The following is a 24,166-nucleotide window of genomic DNA, read 5'->3' on the forward strand; positions in this document are numbered from 1 at the left end:
GGGCTTTAGTTTTAACAGGTTGCGTGATGCTTGACTGGTGTGGGGCTTGGTGAATGACATTGTCAAGATCAGAGACACAAGAAAATGGTAATTGAAGTATGCCATTAATATGCACTTTTTTAGTTGAAATTTGAGTGAATTTTTCAACTTTGTTTGATTTTGTGGTAGATGTTTGTATGTGTAGGATGTATATATAGGTTCAGAGTGTGTAAAATTCTGTAACAGCTAATGGATGTTTGATGAGATGTGGTTGCCAAAGTTCAAAATATCACCGATTTGTTTACCTTCCAAAATTGATGGGGAAACTTTTGGTTATATTTGAATACCTCTTCATTGTTATATATATATATATATATATATATATATATATATATAATATATATATATATATATATATATATATTTATATATATATATATATATATATATATATATATATATATAAATATAAATTATCTTTAAATATATTTAAATAATGTATTTTTTCATCTCATATGCTTTATTATATCATAAAATTGTCTCATTAATTAAATTTTAGAATATAGAGACGAGTTGGTTGGTGACATGTAACTAATTTGTCGCAAATAACAAAAAATTTATGGAAAATAATTTTTATAAATATGAGTGCGAAAGCGAGTTAAATAAATTTTTGAAAAACAATTGGAAAAACAATGATAATACATTTTTTATTATTTCCACTCCTATTTTCCCTCCGACCATACAAATCATTGCACACAGAGATCAAACTACAACACTCAAATTACAGTTGAAACATATGCAATTACTAACGCCGATAATTATCATTTATAGGAGCAACGGATATGGAAAATAAATGGATTTAATATTTACCATCATGAATTCATGATCATATGTATAATAATTGTGGAATGATGAACATGAACTACTTATAGTTGTGTGTACAGCCGCGCAGATTTAGGTAAGTTATAATGTTCTATCATATGATCATACAGCAAAGTTGGTGCTTGCTTTTACAGTTTTTCACCTATTTTACTTGCCACATGCATGGACTTTTTATCTGCATTTTTTAATTACTTTTGCCCTCCTCGCCCTTCGGCCGTTGCCCATCTCCCGGACAAACAAGGATTCGTTTTCATTAAATTAACCCATCAAAAAAAATTTGTTTGTTGATCCGAGAATAATTGGACCGACCCATTTTGTATTTTTTGTTGTCACCAAGAATTTTTAATGAAATTTGGACCGACCCATTTCATGTTCTTTCGTTTTCATTGAGAATTATTTCAGAAATCGTTTCTTGATTCATTTTCGGGTGAGTTCTGTGTTTTCCTTGATTTCATTTTCGATTTTTCTCAATTCCTCTGCTTAAGGTTTCAGAATCTTGACCTGTTTTTCAATCGCAGGTGGTTTTCTTCCTCTTTCTGCTCACGGACCATAACTGGATTTTATGAAGTAACTGAACTCAATCTACGGCTGGGGGTTTTCAGATTCTTTGTTGTTATCGAAAAGGGGTATCTATTTGTGGGTCTATACATGGATAATACGGAGTCGAGTCCGTACTTGAGGTCAGTTTTTCAGGTTCATTTAATGTTAGTCTGAAATTACAGAAAGAAAGCAGTAGTTTTTCTCTGACAGGTTGACTTAAATTCTCCATTCCTTTTGGATAAGTTCTGTTATCTATGCTTTCCAGTTATGAACTTTGAACAAACATTTTTTACTATTCTGTGTGCATTCGTACTGTTTGAATCTTGAACGTTATTATTGAAGTTATTACATTGAGAGCTTTCAATTTAAAAATTCTATTTACATCTCTCTTTGTCTGGTTCATTTGTTATGATTCTTGGAATAATTTAGAATTAGAGTCCGCATTTAAATGGTGTTCGAAAGTTTCTGTATCTTGATGTTTGGTATTGGAAATATTTATGGAAAAGACCATTAAAAAAGAGTGATTATCAGGTCCGTTCAGGGCTGACACTAATGCTAAAAAATTATAATATTGAAGCATTTTGGGACTATGTTATTGTGATTAAATTATGGTTGATGCAGTTTGTTTGCTGCCGTATCATATGGATTTGCCTCGATGGCGATGGTTTTTATCAATAAAGCAGTGCTTATGAAGTATGCACATTCAATGACTCTTCTTACACTCCAGGTACACATAAATCATATGCGTGAAAATGCATTCTTTTACTTCTAACCTTGTTTTCTTTTGTGGGTCTTTACTCAGCATTTCTTTATATTAATTTGAGATGCTGTAGCAATTGGTGACAACTTTGCTCATACGGATTGGTAGAGTTATGGGATATACAAATGTCAAAGAATTGAATGTAGAAACGGCCAAAAAACTTGTACCAGTTTCCTTATTCTACAATGCTAATGTGGCCTTCGCTTTAGCAAGCTTGAAAGGAGTAAATATTCCAATGTACATTGCCATCAAAAGATTAACACCACTTGCTGTACTTGTAGCTGGATTCTTTACTGGAAAGGGGAACCCTACAACTCAGGTTTTTATTTTCTATTGAAGTCTTGTTGTCAGAGCCTTTCAATTATTCTGTTTTATGCAAAAAAAAAGAGGAGGATATCAAATATGGTGTTATTTGCTGTGATAATTGCTGGATGTTGGCACCACATGTTCTTTGTATTACGTTGTATATTAAGCGCAGCTCTATGGCATTTCAAATTCATTTTTACGAATAAATGGCCTTTGTGTAAGCTTGTAGTTTCATCAAAGGAGAAAATAGTTTTTGGAGTCCACCTACGGTATTTGCATAAAAATGATGGTCAGATATGAAAATGTTGTCTTTACTTTCTTATTATTAATTTTTTAATATCGTAATTGTTTTCAACATAGATAAAATCTCGCATCTGAGTTTTCATGAAGTTTCTCTAATTCACTGTATGTTCCCCTTGAATTTCAGGTCACTCTGTCTGTTCTTTTAACTGCTGTTGGCGTTCTTATAGCAGCACTTGGTGATTTTTCGTTTGATATTTTTGGATATTCAATGGCATTTATTTCTGTTTTTTTCCAGGTGCTCTTTTGCCATTATGTTTCCCAAATATTAGAGTAGAATTAACCGACTCTTTTCGTTGAGATTTTTGTATACGTTGTTATTGTATCTTTATCAGCATAACACTTCTTTTTTTTTTTTTGCCTATATACAGACCATGTACCTTGTATTAGTGGAGAAATCAGGTGCAGAGGATGGGCTTTCCTCAGTTGAAATCATGTTTTATAACAGTATTTTATCGTTACCTTTTCTGCTATTCCTCATCATAACTACTGGAGAATTTCCAAATTCCATGTCGATACTTTTTGCCAAGGTCAGGATTTAGATTCATATTCATACATTTAGAAATTTTTTTTGGTTGCTGATGCTTAAGGGCTAGAGACAGCAATGCTGGATGATTTAAAAATAAGATAACTTTAGTGATAAGGCAGATCTAATTTGTTTCAAAGAAACGATGAAAATCACGGAAGTGACAAAATAATTAACTTGGTGTCATCAAAGCTTGATCAGTAACCTCTCTCACACAACTTGTTTCTTGGTCATCATTTGACTGCATTTTCTGGTGTTGAACTTGTTCTCGAAGCTCTAAATCTTGTCATTGAGATCAGTTTTATTGGTATTTTTTTTAGCTAATTTCCAACACAAGGAGATCAATAAGTTAAGGCAACGGAATAGTTTGGTTTTGTATCACCGACATTGAAACTTAATCAGAGAAATATGTATCAAGTGATGGGACCAAGAGTACATAAATTTTTCTTTAACAGGTCTTGAGTGGTTATCAGTTTTGAAAATTTGAAATTTTCAGTAATTTCTTCGTTCGGTTTCTGTCATCCCACGTATTCTATGTTTAGCGTACGTATCAAGTGATAGGAGTAGGAGTACACAAATTTTTCTTTAACAGGTATTGAGTGGTTCTCAGTTTCGAAAAGATCGAAATTTTAAGTAATTGCTTCCTTCGGTTTGTGTCATCCCATTTCGTATTCTATGTTTAGCATATATGGAAATTCTTGGATCATTGTCCCTCGCTTAAATTATTATTTAGACTGAAGGGTCTTTTTGCTGTGTTTGCTAGCATCTTGTAATAATGTGTGTAGGAACTTGAGCTTATTTTTATACTCGATTGCAGATGGAATGAGATTTTTCCTGTTATTTTTATTGTGTACACCGAAATTACTTAATGAAGAGCCATAATTTTTCCGGTGAATTGCAGAGCACTTCACTATCGTTTTTTGTCATTCTTCTTCTTTCCCTGGTGATGAGTATAGTTCTGAATTACACCATGTTCTTGTGTACCATTGTCAACTCTGCTTTAACGACTACGATTGTTGGCGTCCTCAAGGGCGTGGGTTCAACAGTAAGTTGGCAACTTTTAAACGTCTTTTTAATTCGTGTTCCTCCCATCCATTCAAATCCAGCCAATTTATTAAGTTGCTCACATTTTGGTTTTTGGTCAGACACTCGGCTTTGTCTTGCTAGGGGGAGTGCAAGTACATGCTTTAAATGTGACGGGGCTTGTAATTAACACAGCCGGTGGTGTTTGGTATTCTTGTGCAAAATATCAGCAGAAGAAGAGAAGCAAGTTGCCTAAGTTGATGGCAGACTTGGAAATGCATAAAAAATGAGATTCACACATTCAAGGTTGTTTTTTTTACATGTTCTTGATGGGGATTTCAGATTTTCTATTCATGAATCGGTTGAGTTTTTAAACTGTAATATTCTCATCAACCATAATACAAGTTGGTGACTTATTTTTTGCATGAATTTCAAATATAAAAATCAAATGATCAATGTTGTCTTACTTTTCCGGTGGATGATTGCCGGGTATCTCATCGATTTACGTACACTTGTTTCTTAATATCGGTGGTGAACATATCCGTTTAGCGACCCAAACATGTCTGAAAATTTGGACTAACGAAATGGAGCACTAATTTTATGACCTATATTAGACCCAATACAATTTGAATGTCCTTGAATCATTTGATCGTGGATGCTTGCTAGCTGCACGCAGTAATCACGATGACCTCACTAACTATAAAAATCTACCGTGTACATCGAGTACCGTTCCATGGGGAGTAACTTGAAAATAATAGTTTATCTAAAGAAATTTTTGGAACAAAATAGTCTTTTCTTTGACATAAGCAATACATGTATTTTCATGTCATCAAAAGAAACTGTAGATGAAACTCATGTATAAAGATATACTAGTATTTTAGCGCACACAGTGCTTGTCCAATTTTTTTTTTTATTAATTAGACTTATATCAAAATAAAGATAATATCATAGTATAGTTATAAGAATTAGAGAAAAATCACAATGCAAATTTAAAAAAGAAAATATTGAAGATAAATCAAAATGACAACGGATAAAGCCACCAACTTACTAACGAAGTAGAAAAAACAATCAATCAAATCCAAGAGTAGGCGTCTCCCCACTTGCACATTCCTTACATCCAAGCACTTAACACACAATGAATATTCTCCTGCGTAGACATATAAGTACTATTAACTAATCAAAGTTCAACTTCTGCTCCTGCGCCATTCCCTGATGCCATTTCTGCATAAATCATAAGCCAATGATACCCAAATAAGTAAATATCTAACTAACTTGACCACGAAAAATCAAAATGTATAACACGCTCAGAATAATGAAGCACATATAATAACCGGAATACCACTGCATCAATGACTATCATCAATTCTTATACTGGGTTGCTCAAAAAAGTTAACACACACCACCTCTCAGCCAGGAGCATTCAAAGGCTAAAGAGAAAACATGGGAAAATAGAGAGCAGAAAATAGTAATTAAGACTAATTTTTTTGTATAATTTCATGCAGTTTACTAAGATTGCATTTGGACTGGCGGATTTCAAAAGTGTTTTTGTAATTTTACAGAAGCAAAACTATAAACTTCAAATTTATCACTTCCACGTTCATATAGTGTTTCATATTAATTAGGGTGGATTCAAGTTCATCAAATAAATATTGATTTAAGATTTTATCTAATGTTTTTTTGTTCCCAATAAGACTATAATTGAAATATTTGGATTTCAAATATCTCTCTCCAAATGTAACCTATGATAACATTAGGGCATGTCATACATAATGCGCAATTCATTTGTACGTGAAGTCAAAATGTAATATAACAGAAATATCGAGACAAGTTCTTAACATAAGCAACAACAAACATATGGCTTCTGCATGTAAACATATACCTTATTTAGGTAAAAGAACTATCAAAGGACCTAAAGTGTTGCATACAAACGCATTAAATCTCCTCAATTGACACTTGGTTCAAGTTACAAGAGGCACATAATTTTATACAAATTTTGGATGTTCTCTCAAAACTATGTTACCATAACAAACATCCATGTTTTTTTTCTCCCCGTCCTCAAGTTTTAAAATGATAACCACTTATCAATCCATTTATGTCTATAAATTCTCCACAAAGCTTAAGGATAAGAGATGTGCGAGAAGATATCACAGCAAGAAGAACTTAGAATCTCACCCATTGGCATATGGCACCTCGTCTTGTCCACGATAAGGAGATTTGCTGAAGCTGCGAGCCCTGGGTGAAAAGCTGCGACATCTAGAAGTGCGACCACGGGGACTGTAACTCCTGACCGAGCAACAACAGGCAAACATTAGGTTTAAAATTAATAGTGGCCATAACGACTTTGCTTATCATACCTTTTACCATAACTTGGGCTCGGCGATACCTAGGAAGGCTTGCTTATCATACCTTTTACCATAACTTGGGCTCCGGCGATACCTAGGAGGGCTACAACTTCTACGCCTTCCAGAACCTCCTTGCATCCTGCACTCATGAGCAAAATGGTCAGGCTCTCCACATTCATAGCATTTCAAATCAGATCCAGAACGTCCACGACCGCCGCCGCCGCCTTTTGAGTTGTGTGAAAGCTCAACTCTCCAACCATTTTTACCTTTTCAGGAACAACATGATAATCGCCAGATCGTAATAAGACCCAGCTGCAAATTCGGAAAATGGAAATCCAGCGAAACTTCTCTACTTTTTGAGGAAATAACTACTACAATCTCACCATCAAGCTCCCTAATGGCATCTTCGGCGTCCCTTGGATCGTCAAAATCAATGAAAGCATAGCCAGGAGGCCTCCTCACAAGAAATTCAAATACATAACACAAAGTTCTTCCAGCGACAATTCATAAATAAAGGCACTCCTTAAAGAAGTTATTGTGCATGCAAGTGCATGCATGAGTCTGAGCATGAGGAGAATTCCATACTGGCCACCTGTAGCTAAGTCAAATTATACATTGGAATTCTTTCGTCATAAATAGCATGTTAAAATATACAACCAACTTTGTTTGCCAAGAATCTGTTATAATTTTTCTATTATGTAGAAATATAATTTGATTCATATGCAAATATAGAAATACCCACAATGCCTAAATACTTCATAGCGAAATATGTATCATGATCTTTCATGAACATGGAAAAGAGCCAGCACTCAGACACAAGGAAATCATACCCTCAAATGACAAAGGCTCAAATGAAAAAGATAAGACAACATCTAATCATATGCAAGTGAAATATGCAATAACATAAATTTCATAGCAGACATCATGACTGAAAAGCTGATCGTAACAAGTATTTCGATAGTGTAATCATCCGGCAACAAATATCAGAACACTCAACTACAAATCATCATTCAAAAACCATCCAATAAGTTTCTTTAACTGCAAATCATAAACCGTTAACCAAACAAGCAAAACACCACAACTAAAGTAAAACAAACGACTCTAGAGAAAACGTGTTACCTCCTGATCACTCAAAATACACGAAATGCGTCCTCAAGCTCACGTTCAGATACGCGCGAGTCCAAATTTCCAATATAAACCCTCGACATCTTGGATCACCCTCGACATCTTGGATCAAAGTTCCTGACCAACACAGAAAATACATGTAATGATACCAAAACGATACGAACATAACTGTAAGGGGGGAAAAGAAGACCATTGATAACGATTACCCAAACACGATCTCTGATTTGTACGACAGAGAAAGCAATATTTTCATAAAACATTCGAAGACAACCGGGTAATCCTTTACCAAACTCGAAAAAATTAGTTGAAAAAATCGCAAGAATTCCCTGTGGAACGGAACAATCGGGAACTTAGGAAAATACAGTATGAGACGACAATTGAAAAATGCCACTCGAAACAGCGGGTGCGCGGATTAATTTTCCAGGCATGTAGATTAACCATTTTAGCCCAAATTTGGTTATGCCCAACACTGATATACATAAGTTGGTGCTTTATTTTTATTTATTTTTTGCTTAGTATAAAATTCAAGATACTCAATTATAGTTTAGTTTTACTTTGCTTGTGGATTTTTGCTTATTTACTTACCAGATGTTTCTTATTGAACATCTCTGTTTAGCAGTCCAAACAAACCTTAGCCAGCAGCAATATTGTTATATCCCTTCTCAGAAACAATAAAAATTGAACGTCCTTGAATCAATTGATCGTGTATTATACATATGTATACCAGATATCATAGTTACACAAAATGTTTGTATGTCTAACCTCATATCTAATGATCACTTTCGAACATAAAAAAATTTTAGAGAAGAATTTTCGATCTTAGGATTTAAAAATTATTGAACTAATATCACAAAAATAAATATGATAATTCATTTCAAACTTGTCTTAAAAACCAGAATCGTTTTCGTAACTTTAATTTGGTGTTTCATACTTTCCTCGAGGTAGCAAGCATACACGATTTGGTAGATAGACGCCAATCCTTTAAAACAGCCGCACGGTAGTAAACGCGATATCTCAATCACTACAAAAATCTACTCCGACTTAACCTTACAAGCATGCAAATTAAACATTTCCTAAAATAAATATTATCATTTTTTGAAGTAAATATTATAATCATTTTATGACAAAAATATTTATAATATTCAAATAGTTAATTTCGTACTCTACGAGTACCGTTCCGTCAAGAACATCTTGAAATAACAATTTTTTTAGAAATATTTTGGAAAATAAAAACTAAAATACAAACCGAGAGACAAAATAGGCTTCTCCTTTATAAAAGCACACACCATATTTTCATTTCATCAAAAAGAATCCGTCGAGGTAACTCGTATATATTAGTAACAATACATACGCATCAATATACATGTATCTCCACGAATATAAACACTGCATAAAAACAACCAATACATACATAGGGACCTTCAGATTTCCAGGTCTGGTTCACTTTATATTTTGAAAAGTCGCCCTCCAACATGCTAAATATATTCTAAGTAAAAACAAGACTACCCTTCTAGGATGATCCAAGCCCGGAAAACGGAGAAAACAAGGCCTGAGGCAAACCGGAGCTGATGGGGGAGATAATTCACTTAACACGAGACATTTCAAGAATCATCAACTCAAAACAAGGATCTTTGGTACAAATTGGTGCACAAAATTCATTACTTCGTTCAGCAGATGTTCGGTCCTTTTCTTTCTCTACCAACTAAACCATATTATCAGCAGCAGAAAATCAAAGAAAAAACATGGGGGTAGGGACTGTCACAAATAAACAAAATACATATTAACGAGCCTTCCTTCTCAGCTTCTGTGGCTCTTTGGACAGGCATGAAGGATCTAGTGTCATTCTAGCCAACGCAGCCAGACTTGAAGACAACATAGGATCAACGGGGTGCTAAGACGAATAATTTTTTCATAATAACTTGGGGAAAAAGTGATATCCAACATTGATGCCAACATCATCAGACCCAACTTCACCTGTTTCAATAGAAAACTTCCACAAGGGGAAAAGAGCAGTCAGCTAATAGTCGCTCTAAGCAACTGACTCCATGAGATAAGTTCCAAAGTTTTGTTTATTAATTCAAAAATGGATTCCTATAAAGCAGACATTCGCTCCGAAAAGCCACAGCTCCCGCTTGAAATGGAAATTCCGACGAATAGTTAATGTAGAAAGTCAAACCACAACTTCCATTTAATAAATTAATTACCTTCGAGATGCGCGTGAAGCCGCTCTTCATCCTTAAATCTAATCAAATACCATAACTATTTGAGGAGAGAAGCATCACAGCCGCAGACATGCAATCAAAAGAAGCATCTAGAAAGTAGCAAGCTGGGATAAACAATATTTCGAATTGAAGATCCCACAGCAGTGCAGTGAAGGTCGAAACCTCAAGAAAGGGCAGATGCACGTAAACACCTCGATGACAAAAAGAAAACATAGATTTTTAGCAAATTCTACGAGAAGTTATAAAAGTAGACAGCAGCTAATGATTTTGATCCATGAGCTAAAAAGATAATTGAGAATGGTCCAAAATTAAAGCTCACAAGGAAGGTGACAACAACGGATAAAGCAACAAACTTACTACTGAAGTAGTAAAAACAATCAACCAAATCCAAGAGTAGGCGTCTCCCCACTTACACAGTCCTTACATCCAAGCACTTAACACACAACGGATATTCCTGCGTAGACATATAAGTACTATTATCTAATCAAAGTTCAACTCCTGCTCCTGCTCCTGCGCCTTTCCCTGATGCCATTTCTGCATAAATAATAATCCAATGATACCCAAATAAATAAATATCTAAATAATGTGACAAAAACAAGTCAAATGTATAACAAACTCAAAATACCAAAGCCCATATAATAACCAGAATACAATCATCAATGACAATCGTCAACTCTTATATCGGGTTGCTCAAAAAAGTAAAAAAAAACACCAAAAATTTAAACAAACACCACCTCTCAGCCGGGAGCATTTTAAAAGAAAGAAAGAAAAAATATAGGAAAAAGGAAAGCAGAAATATAGTATTTAAGACTACATGTTTTGTAAAATTTCCTGCAGTTTACTAAGATAACATTAGTGCACGTCATACATAATGCACATTTCATTTGTATGTGTATCGAAATGCACTAAACAGGAACATCAAGAGAAGTTATTAACATAAGGAACAGTGAATATATAGTTTTTCGGCAGGTCAAAGCAACTGGCAAGCATATACCTTATTTCGGTAAAGAAATACCAAAGGACATAAAGTGCGTGCATGCTAACAAACAGATGCATACTATCTCATCAATTGATATTTGGTTCGAATTACAAGGTGCACATCGTTTAATACAAATTTTGGATGATCGATCAAACCTATGCTACCACAACAAACAGCCATGTTTTATTTGCCCATCCTCTGGTTTTTAGATGATAACAAATCATCGGTGCATTTATATCTATAAATTATCCACAAGTCTTAAAGATAAGAGATGCATGTGAGAAGATATCACATTAGGAAAACTTAGGATCTCACCCATTGGCATATGGCACCTCATCTCGTCCACGATAAGGAGACTTGCTGAGGCTGCGACCCCTGGGAGACAAGCTGCGGCGTCGAGAAGTGCGACCACGGGGACTGTAACTCCTGACCCAGCAACAACAGGCAAACACTAGGTTTAAAATTAATAGTGGCCATAATGACTTTACTCTTAACAGTTATTAATCACCCTATCGTACCTTTTACCATAACTTGGGCTCCGGCGATACCTAGGAGGGCTACGACTCCTATGCCTTCCAGAACCTCCTTGCATCCTGCACTCACGGGCAAAATGGCCAGGCTCGCCACACTCATAGCATTTCAAATCAGATCCAGAACGACCGCGACCCCCGCCGCGGCCACCACCGCCACCTTTTGAATTGTGTGAAAGCTCAACTCTCCAACCATTTTTACCTATTCGGGAACAAGATGTTATTCGCCAGATCAGAACAATAACCCAGCTGGAAATTTGGAAAAAGGAAAACCAGCAAAACTTCTCTACTTTTAGAAGAAACAACTACGACAATCTCACCATCAAGCTCCCTGATGGCATCTTGGGCATCCCTTCGATCATCAAAATCAATGAAAGCATAGCCAGGAGGCCTCCTTGCAACCCACACACTGCACAAAAAAATCAAATACCTAACACCAAGTTCTTCCAATGACAATTAATAAATAAAGGCACTTCTTAAAGAAGTTATTATGCATACAAGTGATGCATGAGTCTGAGCATGAGTAGAATTACATACTGGCCATCTGTAGCTAAGTCAAATCATACACTGGAATTCTTTCGCCATAAATAGCAGGGTTAAAATATACAACCAACTTTGTTTGCCAAGAATCTGTTACAATTTTTCTATCAAAATAGAGATATAATTTGATTCATATGCAAACATAGAAATAAACACAATGCCTAAATACTTTATGGCGAAATATGTATCATGATCATTCAATGAACATGGAAAAGGAAATCATACCCTCAAATGAAAAAGGATAAGACAGCATCTGCATCTAATCATATGCAAGTGATATATGCAATAACATCAATTCATAGCAGACACCATGACGAAAAGATGATCGTAACAAGTATCTCGCTAGTGTAATCATCCAGCAACAAATATCAGAACACTCAACTACAAATCATCATTCAAAAACCATCCTATAAGTTTCTTAACTGCAAATCATAAGCCGTTAACCACCGAAAACAAGCAAAACACCACAACTAAAGTAAAACAAACGAATTTAGAGAAAACATTGTTACCTCCTGATCACTCCAAATACACGAAATTCGTCCTCAAGCTCACGTTCAGATACGCGCGGGTCCAAATTTCCAATATAAACCCTCGACATCTTGGATCAAAGTTCCTGACCAACACAGAAAATACATGTAATGATACCAAAACGATACGAACATAACTGTAAGGGGGAAAAAGAAGACCATTGATAAAGAATACACAAACACGATCGCTGATTTGTACGACGGAGAAAGCAATTTTTTCAACAGAAAAAAAAATTCAAAGACAACCGGGTAATCATTTACCAAACTCCAAAAAATAGGTGAAAAAATCGAAAGAATTCCCTGTGGAACGGAACAATGGTGAACCTAGGAAAAGACAGTATGAGACTACAGTTATCCAAGGCTACGGGCCAACTCAAAAAATTTAAAGCACGTCTACAAATCCGACGATAACCCAATATCGATTCGTGAAATAGCGGAACCTTACGAGAGAAAAAAGTCGAGTAGAACCCGAAACCCTAATCGAATTGGGGAGAAATACAACCTCGCGGGCACCTTATATAAAGGATCTCATTCGCTACAGGCAGGTGCAATGTAGAAATACCATTTTAGGCCCTCCCTCGATTCTGGACATACTAATTCCCTTTTCGTATATACTTTTGGGCCTCCAGCAATCTATAAAAACCAGGCCCACGAAGGTGGATAAACAAAATATAAATAAAATCATTTTGAATCTATTTTTATCGATTTATGATTTTTATACTTTGAATATTTTATAAAAATAAAAAAAAATGGCAATACTATTACATTAGTTGGTTTAACTAAATTTCATTCCAATATATATAATCTTTACCGGAATTTCCATATTTATATAACTTTCTTCAAATTTATCCCTGAAAATTATTTATATATCCGTTATTGTCTTTACATATTTATAATGATCCATCTTATTCTAAATACTCCCATGTTTATTTCAATTTGAGTACATTTGGACACATAATAATATCGGAAAATTAGCTTTCCCTCCTCGTTTTGTCGACTAACTCGTCGAACTTTGATTTTAATTAGTGGCTTAATTTTTAGCTTATCACTATATTGATCCGACTGTTGACGTAAAATCGAACAAATAACAAGTTTTATATCATTTTCTGGTATCACATCAGTATTTTACATTGTTACATCAACACTCTAATCAAATATTTTTTAAAACAAATAAAATGAAAGTTATTATATTAAACAAAACTTTGTATATTTATCTTCCATATATTAATTTAAATTGAAAGAGTATAAAAATATTTTTAATTAGACATTGGATGCAAACAAATAAAAAGAACTATTTTTCTCAAGTTTGGCTCGAACTAAAATTCTGACATTGTGTAAATAAAATATTATTAATAATATAATTAAATACATATTCAAATTAATAATTTTAAATACAGATAAAATAATATACAAAATAGCATACCTTAACACACACCAATGTCATACTTGAAGCTTCAATTATTTGACCAAATTTTAAAAACTAAATACCCTATTTGGGGTGAGTGTATGTTACACTGGAGAGTCTCCATCTTTATTTTATTATTTTATATAAAATTGAAAACAAGAAATGTAGAATTCATAAATAATTTTTTATTTTATCGTTACTTATTTTCACATGCTAATCACGTATCCGACGTCTATCTGACTAGATATAGCGATGTATCCCGCGCATCAAAATAAGTAAATCTCTAAATTAAGAGGAAGTATGGTTGTTGAATCACATTTTTTCCGAGAGGTACCTGAGTGGCACCATGGTTAAACAGATGCTATTAATTCATTTTTAGTTTTATTCCAAAATAAACTCGTATTCAGCATCTCGCCTCATTCTTGTAGAAATCGATAGAGAGAGATGGAGGATTCCAGAAGCCAGTTTTTTGATGTAATAGTAATTGGGGCGGGGGTAATGGGGAGCTCCACAGCTTATCAAACAGCGAAACTCGGCCTGAAAACGCTGCTTTTAGAGCAGTTCGACTTTCTGCACCACCGCGGCTCTTCACACGGCGAATCAAGAACAATTCGTGCTACCTACCCGGAAGAATACTACTCCGGAATGGTTATCGAATCTTCGCGTTTATGGGAAGAATTAGAGGCTGAAATTGGCTACAAAGTCTACTTCAAAACCACTCAATTCGACATGGGCCCGTCGGACAACAAATCCCTGCAAGCAGTCGTGAGTAGCTGCCGTAAAAACTCCATTCCTTTTCGGGTTCTTGACGTAGATGAGGTTTTGAAGGAGTATTCGGGATTGTTCCAGCTGCCGGAAGGTTGGATTGGTGTCGCAACTCCGGATGGGGGAGTTCTTAAGCCGACGAAAGCTGTGGCAATGTTTCAAACACTTGCTTCGCGTCGAGGCGCGGTGCTGAAAGACGGTACAGAAGTGCTGAACATTGAGAAAGATAAAGAAAACGGTGAAATTGTTGTGTTTGCGAGAGATGGTGGCCATTTCCGAAGCAGAAAATGCGTAATCACTGTTGGGTCATGGACGAAGACGTTGATTGAGAAGGTCCGGGGATTAACCCTTCCGATTCAACCGCTGGAGACATCAGTTGTATACTGGAAGATAAACCCTGGTTATGAAGATAAATTCACGATCGAAAATGGCTTCCCCACGTTCGCCAGCTACGGGGACCCCTACATATACGGAACTCCGGCGCTGGAGTTCCCGGGGCTGATCAAAATCCCGGTGCATGGCGGTCGCGCCTGTGCACCTAACGAACGCACGTGGGAGCCAGCGCCGGAGATGGTGAACGCATTGCGGGACTGGATTAAGGGAAAACTCGGGGACGCCGTCGATTGTGATAAGCCAGTACTGACGCAGTCGTGTATGTATTCCATGACGCCCGATGAAGATTTCGTGATCGACTTTCTGGGGGGAGAGTTCGGGAAGGACGCGGTGGTTGCCGGCGGATTCTCAGGTCATGGGTTCAAGATGGCGCCGGTGGTTGGGAGGATTACGGCGGAGATGGTGGCGAGTGGCGTGGCTGATGGCGTGGACCTCACGCACTTCAGGATAGCCAGGTTTGAAGGGAACTTTCGAGGAAATTTCAAAGATTTTGAAGATCAAGTCAAGTCACATTAGATATTGATGATTCATCATAATATAATATTTTATATTAATCATATGTTCTATTCTATTTGCTTGGTTACATTATTTGAAAATGATTGGAGTATTCTTTTCATTTAATAATAATTCCCAACTAATTGGGGATTTCAATCTTATGTCTCGATTTGTAGTTTATATTTAGGGATGGCAATTTCCCCCGCGGGTTTGGGGCCCCGCGGGGATAACCCGAAACGGGGATGGGGATCCCCGATTTTTTCGGGTTTGGGTTCGGGTTCGGGGATTTTTTTAAATCCCCGATATAGTTCGGGACGGGTATGGGATTACTATCCCCATCCCCGAAATCCCCGAACCCGCCCCGAAAATATATTATCAATATATATTTTTGTTCTATGTATTTATATTTGAGTGGGTCTCATGTGAGACTGTCTCACAGCTATTGTATAAAATTTAACGAAAGTTGTATTTTTTGTTCTATGTATTTATATTTGAGTGGGTCTCATGTGAGACTGTCTCACAGCTCTTAATCTGTGAGACGTGTCAACCCTACCGATATCAATAAAAAATAATACTCTTAACATAAAAAGTAATATTTTTTCACGGATGACCCAAATAAAAGATCTGTCTCACAAATACGACCCGTAAAACCATCTCACACAAGTTTTTGCCACATATTTATATTATTTTGGTATTTAATGTCGTCAACTTTGAGTCTTAATCAGTTAGACAATTTTGCTTTTTTTGGCAATTTTGATTTTTTCCCGACGTGAATTTGATATTATACCGATGTAACGCTGACGTGTGTCGTGTCACATTTATACTCTCAATACAAAATAACTAAAATTATAAAAAAAAAAAAATTGATAGATATATGACTAAAACTAAAATGTGATAACACAAAATGTTTAAAAAAAAAACTTGAGAAAAATTATGATTTTTTTCTTCCTAAAATTGAACAATAGAGTCATTTCATTCTATATTATTGCAAGTTCATACTAGAATTTATAAATATATGTTAAAAACACCTATATTTGGATGTCAAGTATTAAAATTCGACGCAGCAAAATCAAATTTTAATTATTATATTATAAATCATGTTCCCATAAATTTTGTATGAAGATATGTGTGTAGATATAACGAAAAGTCACTCGTTCGCACATTGATTATTTCGAGGTACGAACCATTTCGATTGTGAGATTTGATATTGTGACTTTAAAATGATGGATCCATTGGGAATTGATTTGATGTACCGAGTTACTGCCACCGTTCATCATTGAAATGAATTTATTTCATGTTCTTAAAAATAAAAGTAGAATTTATATATATATATATATATATATATATATATATATATATATAATAATAATAATAATAATAATAATAATAATAATAAAGCAATCACCATTAATAAATTTTTATGCTCTAGCCCTAGTTTGACACAAATGAATGATTTTATTGAGTTTTGCTATTTCTAGTACAATGTTGTGTGAGTTTGCGTTGAGATATGAATGGCAAATATTGTAAGCGTTTAACTGACATGTGGCCAAATCTTTTGTGCCAAAGATCAATGGTATTATTCAATTGAGATGAACTATGACAAGTAGTAATATTTTTGGAGTGACAAGTAAGAAGAGTACAGGGAGATGTATTAGCAGAATGTGTTGGACTTGAAAGGTAATATAAACCATCTCTGAGTCTACCAATTCCCATTATCTTCCCAGTCAAGATTTCCTGAAATAAGCAAAAGGATGGATAGAATACAACACAACATTGATTGTCTTTGGTAAATTGAGAAATAGATAAAAGGTTAAATTTAAAAGTAGGGACATGGAGCACTTTTGATAATGCAAAAGAGGGTGATAGCTTAAGGGAGCCAGTAGAGGTGATGAGAAGAGCATTACCATTTGGTAGGTTAACCGATCCAGTTGAAGAAGGGCATGGTTGAAGATTTTGAAGACCATTAGAGGTACCTGAAATATGAGTATTTGCACCACTATCCAAAATCCATTCATTAGGGGCCGATAATGACATCAAACTAGTAGCTATACCTGCCAAGTTTGCTGATGTTGGAGAAGTAATGGTTGAATTCTCAATGAGATTCATAATTTGAGTATATTGAGTGGGTGTGAAATTTGTTGCAGAGGAAGGAACATGTTGTGAAGGAGTAGTAGCTGTAGGTGCATCACTGATTGAGTCATGAGCAACTATGCGTGGAGGCCTTGACTGGGGCTTAAAATTCTTGTTTTGAGGAAATTTACGGTGTAGCTTATGCCCCGGAGGATAACCAATCAGCCGAAAACAATTACTCTTTGTATGTCCAACTATGGAGCAGTGATCACATTTGATGGTATCTGAATACTTGGAGGATGAAGAATAAAAAACATTTGTAGGTGCCTCCGCAATAGGTTGGAATACCAACACATTTCGATGTGCTTCTTCTTGGCAAACAAGTGAATATGCATGACTTACTGATGGAAGGGGATGCATCAAAAGAATTTGACTTCTAACAGAGCCATAACTATCATCGAGACCCATAAGAAACTGAATTAGACGCTGTTGTTGCTCATGTTCAACATATGCTCTGGAATTAGGACAATCACATGATGGAGCAGTGACCAACGAAGCTAGTTCATCCCACAGCTGCTTGAGCCTCGAGAAATATACTGAAACAGTGACCGATCCTTGGGAAAGACGAACGATGTCTCGATGAATTGTATAAATTCGAGAACCACAAATTTTGTCAAATCGTTCCTTAAGATCAGCCCAAACACTTGATGCTTCACTCGCATATACAAGACCGCAGAAAATTTCTTTAGAAACTGACGAAAATAACCAAGACAATACCACCGCATTACATCGCTCCCACTGATACAAATTTGGAAAATTCGGAGCTGGTTTACTACAAGTGTCATTGATTAATCCAAGCTTATTCTTCGCGTGTTGGGCTATTTTCATTGCTCGACTCCAAATACTATAATTCTCAACTCCGATCAATGGATCAACGACAAGAGACGTACCAGGGGCATCTGATGGATGCAAATACAGTGGATCGTTGAAGCTGAAGGTGGAAATTGGATTCGCCATGATTTTCGGATAATGCGTATACGAGATTTCTCGAATTTGTGCAAGAACTGAACTGAATCGATCAATAGGAGATCACCCAACCTGCATACGCATAAAAAAAATGCTCTGATACCATGTTAATGTGCGTATGGATTGGGTCATGCTGTAACTGCTCTTGCATTTCATTGATCTAAATCAAAACATAGTTTGTACAGTGATACAAGTATTTATACATTTGCTAACTAATGCTCTATTGACTAAGAATACAAAAACACGCTTTTAGTTGTTTGAAATAGTTGTAGGTAATTGATGTGTATTTGGTACGGTGTGGCATTCCAAAACAATGAAAATTACGGTATTCAACTATTCTTTATCTTTACTTACAAAAACCATGGATTGTAAAACAATTTTTTTGCTCCAGCTGGAATAATTACATTCTTTTACGACCATTATTATGGTCTGGAATCTGATGATTCCACGTTTGTAGAAACTGCACGTCGGCTAATAATTTTATTGCACACAAAAGGAGAGAGAGAGAGAGAGACAAAACTAAAAAGCGGAGAAAAAGAAGAGGTCCATTATTAATATATTTTTTTAATAAAAAAATACAGTATAAGAAGAAAACAAAAGGTTAGAAATGAAAGAGTAGTTTACCATCGAGACGTTTTTGTTGGCACGATCCCCACTGGACTGGACTTTCAGCAAAGACGGTGAGCCAAAACCCTCGGCCTTTCTCTGTATTCGATTAAGAGGATTCATTTTCTCTCTTTACAGATTCTTGTTGCTTCATTACATTCTTGGATCGGGTTCTGCTGTGGTGTGGAGCTGCGCCGACCTTGATTGGCGCTCCGTTGTGAAGATTCCAAGTGAGTTTGTCTATTATTTTCTCTAATTTTTACTTTGTTTTTGGCCCAACAAGCAGCGGGCGAGATGTAGTTGTACTTCTAGGATAAAGAGTTGGTTTTTTTACGGTTTTGAATTGAAGTGGTGCGATGTATTGTTGATTATGTGTTTTTAGGTCAATATTTGTTGGAGTCTGGTGAAGGAAAAGAATGGGAGTTGAGTTAGACCGGAACCCGGATTAATTTTTATCGTTTCGCTTGATTCCCAGTTAAAGAGCGAGAAATAAGAGAAAGAGGTGCGAGAAATATTAGTCTTTCCACTGTCGGTGCGGAATATGATCGAGTGAATATTTGGAATTGGATAAACCTGTCTGTGAACTGATTGGCCCCTGATGGATAAAGGGATCGAAAATTTGGTATCTGCTAGGAACTTGCTAAAAGCCAGTGTGGAGAAATCCAAGGATCTGCGGTTGTCCTTAGAAAAAGCTGGGCCAAGATTAGACGAGATTAGCCAAAGACTGCCTGCTTTGGAAGTGGCCATTCGACCGATAAGGGCTCAGAAAGATGCCCTTGGTGCTGTTGGTGGTCATATAAATCGAGCCGTGGTCCCTGCTGCTGCTGTTCTTAAGGTCTTTGATGCCATTCATGGGCTTGAGAAATCGTTATCTGATCCCCAATATGATCTTCCGGGGTATCTTGGTGTGCTTAAACGGCTTGAAGAGGCATTGAGGTTCTTAGGGGAAAATTGTGGGATGGCGATTCAGTGGTTGGCTGATATTGTGGAGTATCTGGAGGATCACAAGGTGGCGGATGAAATATTTATTTCAGGTTTAAAAAAGGCACTTAACAGGCTACGGGAACTTGAGGCAGGTGAAGAAAAGGGCAATCTTGATGGGGGGCTTCTTGAAGTTTCATTGGACAGATTGGAAAATGAGTTTAGGCGCCTTTTGATTGAGAATAGTGTTCCATTGCCTATGTCCTCTCCGACCATTGCAAACGAACAGGCCTGCATTGCTCCATCACCGTTGCCTGTTGCTGTTATCCAGAAGCTACAGGCTATTTTGGGGAGATTGATCTTAAATGACAGGCTTGACAAGTGTATATCCAGCTATGTTGAGGTCCGTAGTTCAAATGTACGTGCGAGCTTGCAAGCACTAAATCTGGATTACCTTGAAATATCGGTCTCCGAGTTCAATGATGTGGCGAGCATAGAGGTATATATAGCTCAGTGGGGTAGGCATTTGGAGTTTGCCGTGAAGCACCTGTTCGAATCCGAGTACAAACTTTGCAACGATGTGTTTGAGAGGATGGGATTGGATGTGTGGAAGTCGTGTTTTGCAAGAATTGCTGCCCAGGCTGGAATTCTCGCGTTCCTTCATTTTGGTAAAACAGTCACCGAGAGTAAGAAGGATCCTATCAAACTGTTGAAATTGTTGGAAATTTTTGCATCCTTAAATAAGCTAAGATTGGATTTCAATCGTCTTTTTGGTGGAGCAGCCTGTGCGGAGATCCAAAATCTAACTCGGGATCTAATCAAGAGGGTAATAGAAGGGGCTTCTGAGATTTTCTGGGAGCTTTTGATTCAAGTTGAACTGCAAAGGCAAACGCCACCTCCTGCGGATTGTAGTATTCCGAGAGTGGTGACTTTCATAACCGACTACTGCAATAAGCTACTCGGGGATGAATATAAGCCAATTCTTACACAAGTTCTAGTCATCGAAAGAAGTTGGAGGCATGAAAAATTCCAAGAGAGAATCCTCACAGATGAGCTTCTGAATTTGGTTAAGGCCATCGAACTGAACTTGGATACATGGTCCAAAGGTTATGAAGACGCTGTTTCATCATATTTATTCTTGATGAACAATCACTGGCATGTCTATAAGTATCTTAAAGGCACGAAACTTGGTGCTCTTCTTGGAGATTCTTGGCTAAGAGAACAAGAGCAGTACAAGGAGTACTATTCGACTACATATCTTCGTGAGAGCTGGGGAAAACTTCCAGCTCTTTTAAGCCGGGAAGGTCTGATTCTTTTTTCTGGTGGGCGTGCAACGGCTCGGAACCTGGTAAAACAGAGGTTAAAGGCTTTTAACGAAGCATTTGATGACATGTATAAAAGGCAGTCCAGCTGGGTCATTTCAGATAAAGATTTGCGGGAAAGAACATGCCAGGTTATCATTCAGACAATTGTGCCAGTTTATCGCAGCTACATGCAGAATTATGGCCCGTTGGTTGAACAAGACCAAAGTGCAAGCAAATACGCCAAATATACGGCTCAATCTTTAGAAAAAATGTTCGAATCTCTGTTCCATCCAAAGCCAATGAAGCAATTCAGTTTTAAAGTGAGGCAGCCGAGTGAGAAATTTAATAATGTAGATGTGGATCAGTATGAAACTCCCCCAACTGTTAAGTGATCACCTATTTGGATGACCCGTGCATGAAGACCCGTTCTAATCAGTCCATGATCTACAGCTATGTGTATATATTGGCTATTTGAGTGCTATATCTACAAATCCCATTCAGATAAAATAATACAGTCTATATGGGAAACGTTCAAAGGTTGGTTGGTAACAAGAATTCTGATGAGGTGAATGTCATTTAAACTTCCGGGAGACCCCTTTCTACAGTTGAATGAACCTTCCATCCTGATTACTTCGATATGTTTAATTTTAATTTTAATCTATTTATTCGTAACATATATTCTATCCAATCTCTATTTAAGCAGCAGCACAAAGTTCCCCATAATTTTCGAGCAACCAATTATTTGGGATAAGTCTCATGTGATGTTCAGAAGTTTTTCAAGTTTCTTGGACAAGAACAGGTAGAAGAGTACATTAACTGTAAGAGTTCAGAACAAAAGCCTCATTGGAACTGTGTTAAATACTATGATCATGCTTTCTTGATTTTGATATTTGTTGTCCGAATAAAAATGCTTTTTTCATCGGCCTTCTGGAAAAAGAGATTACTGTGTTGTTGGATTGGCTCTATTGAGAGTTATTTGGCATTTATTGGGGGCATTTGTTGGGGGCCATTTATGGGTTTTTCTTTTTGAATTTTTTAATTATTACTTTTTTTGCATGTATAAATTGTAGTAAAAATTTAAGGCTCGATTTCGATTCGAATTAAATATATTCGAGTTTAATTAGGAACGAAAAGTTTGTGAAATGACTCGATTTCATTTACGGCATTAGTGAGTTGAGAAGTTCAAGAAAATTATGTATGGGCAGAGGAGTTATGAAAATTATTTAGAACAGTTTGAAATCAGATAAAGCGATTCAGTTATTAAGAAAATTTATTTAAAACAGTTAAAAATAAGAGTCTCTCTCAATTAACATCCTCTTCATTTTTTTATGTGATTTTTTACTAGTTGTGTCAAAATATAAAAATAATTTTAATTTTTGAATAAAGCCCTTAAAAAATCTTTAGTTAACAATGGCTTTAATCTGTTTATTTTTGTATTCGTTTACTTCGATAACGAAGTCCATATTCCAAGGGAAGTAAAGTATTAAACCACAGGCTGGAGTTTATTTTATTTTATTTCCGATGGTATGAAAAAATATATAAATTATTAAATTTAGAAATTCACATTATTGAATGAAGTATTGACTATTAAGTATAAATTCGTGATTTGAATTTCACTAATGAACTTCAACTTGAAATAATACACTGTAATTTTATCCCGATTGATTTAGAATCAATTCTTCTCGAACCATCATTAGTCCTACGAATAATTTAATAATGTCTTACGGTATGTGATGCGTACATATACATTAATTTTGTTTAAGTTAAATAATATTTTAGAGATTATATTAATATAAAAATCTGAAAATATTTTTACAATTGTTTTTATATATATATATATATATATATATATATATATATATATATATATATATATATATATATATATATGTTAGAAGTGATATAATAATTTAAAAATTAAAAAACATAAATAAAATTTGATAAAATGAAAAATGTTTTAAGGAAACATCAAATTACTCTATAATTTCGTTCGGTTACTATATGGCGTTAGTGTGATCCACACACCTAACGGCCCTACACAAAGATGTCCCACGCTTCGGTGTAAAGGGATAGTAAATTAGGGATATGTTTGGCCAGGTAAGTATCCAGGTAGGGATGACAATGGGCCGGGGCGGGGGCGGATTTGCCATTACCATCCTCATCCCCGAATTACATCCCCATCCCCATACCCGCCCCAATCACCGCTTTTTCGGGTTCGGGGAATCCCTAAACCCGAAACTTCGGGAATCAACTTCTCATTTCCGTCTCATCCCCATTTCAAAAATATTAATATGATAAGACGATAACGAATTCTGAGATTTTCTCAAACTAAAAGTTATTATTATCTATTATTATTAGAGACAATATTAATATTAATAACAATAAGATTGTTAATATTTTAAAAAATAATATGATTATTAATATGAGTAATACTATTATTTTATTATTGATATTATTTTCGGGACGGATTTCGAGGATTTCGGGGATGAGGATAGTAATCTCATACCCGCCTCGAATTATATCGGAGATTTTAAATCCCCGAACCCGAACTCGAACCCATGGAGAAAATTGCCATCCCTATACCCAGAGAGGAAGGCTCG

The 24,166-nt window shown here is 35.9% G+C and overlaps 5 protein-coding genes across 16 annotated transcripts; 3 read left to right on the forward strand and 2 right to left on the reverse strand.

Moving 5' to 3' along the window:
- The first annotated feature begins 1,010 nt into the window (after window positions 1-1,010).
- Window positions 1,011-4,772, forward strand: LOC140825079 (UDP-galactose/UDP-glucose transporter 7). Of its 4 annotated transcripts, XM_073186597.1 has the most exons (8): window positions 1,022-1,288; window positions 1,380-1,541; window positions 2,023-2,128; window positions 2,235-2,480; window positions 2,895-3,005; window positions 3,139-3,297; window positions 4,195-4,338; window positions 4,439-4,772. In XM_073186597.1, the coding sequence occupies exons 2-8, from the start codon at window positions 1,510-1,512 to the stop codon at window positions 4,604-4,606; spliced, it is 966 nt and encodes a 321-aa protein (XP_073042698.1). In that variant the 5' UTR covers window positions 1,022-1,288; window positions 1,380-1,509; the 3' UTR covers window positions 4,607-4,772. The 4 variants fall into 4 exon arrangements, with proteins under 4 accessions (XP_073042700.1, XP_073042698.1, XP_073042699.1 ...); XM_073186599.1 differs by lacking the exon at window positions 2,895-3,005 and having other exon boundaries at window positions 1,011-1,288; XM_073186598.1 differs by lacking the exon at window positions 1,022-1,288 and having other exon boundaries at window positions 1,380-1,932.
- A 575-nt stretch (window positions 4,773-5,347) lies between these two features.
- LOC140825082 (serine/arginine-rich splicing factor RSZ22A-like) lies at window positions 5,348-13,147 on the reverse strand. Of its 7 annotated transcripts, XR_012116577.1 has the most exons (8): window positions 13,027-13,147; window positions 12,564-12,667; window positions 11,835-11,923; window positions 11,503-11,716; window positions 11,300-11,410; window positions 9,287-10,539; window positions 7,778-7,877; window positions 7,040-7,250 (listed from the first exon to the last, which is right to left on the reverse strand). XR_012116577.1 is itself a non-coding variant. In XM_073186606.1 (6 exons), exons 2-6 carry the CDS (start codon window positions 12,650-12,652, stop codon window positions 5,501-5,503), a joined length of 540 nt encoding a protein of 179 aa, XP_073042707.1. In that variant the 5' UTR covers window positions 12,653-12,667; window positions 13,027-13,147; the 3' UTR covers window positions 5,348-5,500. The 7 variants fall into 7 exon arrangements, 4 of the variants coding, with proteins under 4 accessions (XP_073042707.1, XP_073042703.1, XP_073042706.1 ...); XR_012116578.1 differs by lacking the exons at window positions 7,040-7,250; window positions 7,778-7,877 and having other exon boundaries at window positions 9,299-10,196; window positions 10,363-10,539; XR_012116579.1 differs by lacking the exons at window positions 7,040-7,250; window positions 7,778-7,877 and having other exon boundaries at window positions 9,365-9,914; window positions 9,988-10,539.
- Window positions 13,148-14,282: 1,135 nt separating this feature from the next.
- Window positions 14,283-15,800, forward strand: LOC140825081 (probable sarcosine oxidase). Its single transcript, XM_073186601.1, has one exon. It carries the CDS (start codon window positions 14,431-14,433, stop codon window positions 15,658-15,660), a length of 1,230 nt encoding a protein of 409 aa, XP_073042702.1. The 5' UTR covers window positions 14,283-14,430; the 3' UTR covers window positions 15,661-15,800.
- Window positions 15,801-17,338: 1,538 nt separating this feature from the next.
- On the reverse strand, window positions 17,339-18,726 carry LOC140828607 (uncharacterized). The gene is made up of 2 exons (XM_073191543.1): window positions 17,544-18,726; window positions 17,339-17,373 (listed from the first exon to the last, which is right to left on the reverse strand). The coding sequence occupies exons 1-2, from the start codon at window positions 18,724-18,726 to the stop codon at window positions 17,339-17,341; spliced, it is 1,218 nt and encodes a 405-aa protein (XP_073047644.1).
- A 516-nt stretch (window positions 18,727-19,242) lies between these two features.
- Window positions 19,243-22,449, forward strand: LOC140825083 (exocyst complex component EXO70A1). Of its 3 annotated transcripts, none has more exons than XM_073186608.1 (3): window positions 19,243-19,415; window positions 19,480-19,571; window positions 19,724-22,449. In XM_073186608.1, exon 3 carries the CDS (start codon window positions 19,940-19,942, stop codon window positions 21,956-21,958), a length of 2,019 nt encoding a protein of 672 aa, XP_073042709.1. In that variant the 5' UTR covers window positions 19,243-19,415; window positions 19,480-19,571; window positions 19,724-19,939; the 3' UTR covers window positions 21,959-22,449. The 3 variants fall into 3 exon arrangements, with proteins under 3 accessions (XP_073042709.1, XP_073042710.1, XP_073042708.1); XM_073186609.1 differs by having other exon boundaries at window positions 19,817-22,449; XM_073186607.1 differs by having other exon boundaries at window positions 19,243-19,571.
- The last annotated feature ends 1,717 nt before the right edge of the window (window positions 22,450-24,166 follow it).

Source organism: Primulina eburnea, chromosome 3 (assembly GCF_022965805.1).
Source record: "Primulina eburnea isolate SZY01 chromosome 3, ASM2296580v1, whole genome shotgun sequence".
Lineage (NCBI taxonomy): Eukaryota > Viridiplantae > Streptophyta > Magnoliopsida > Lamiales > Gesneriaceae > Primulina > Primulina eburnea.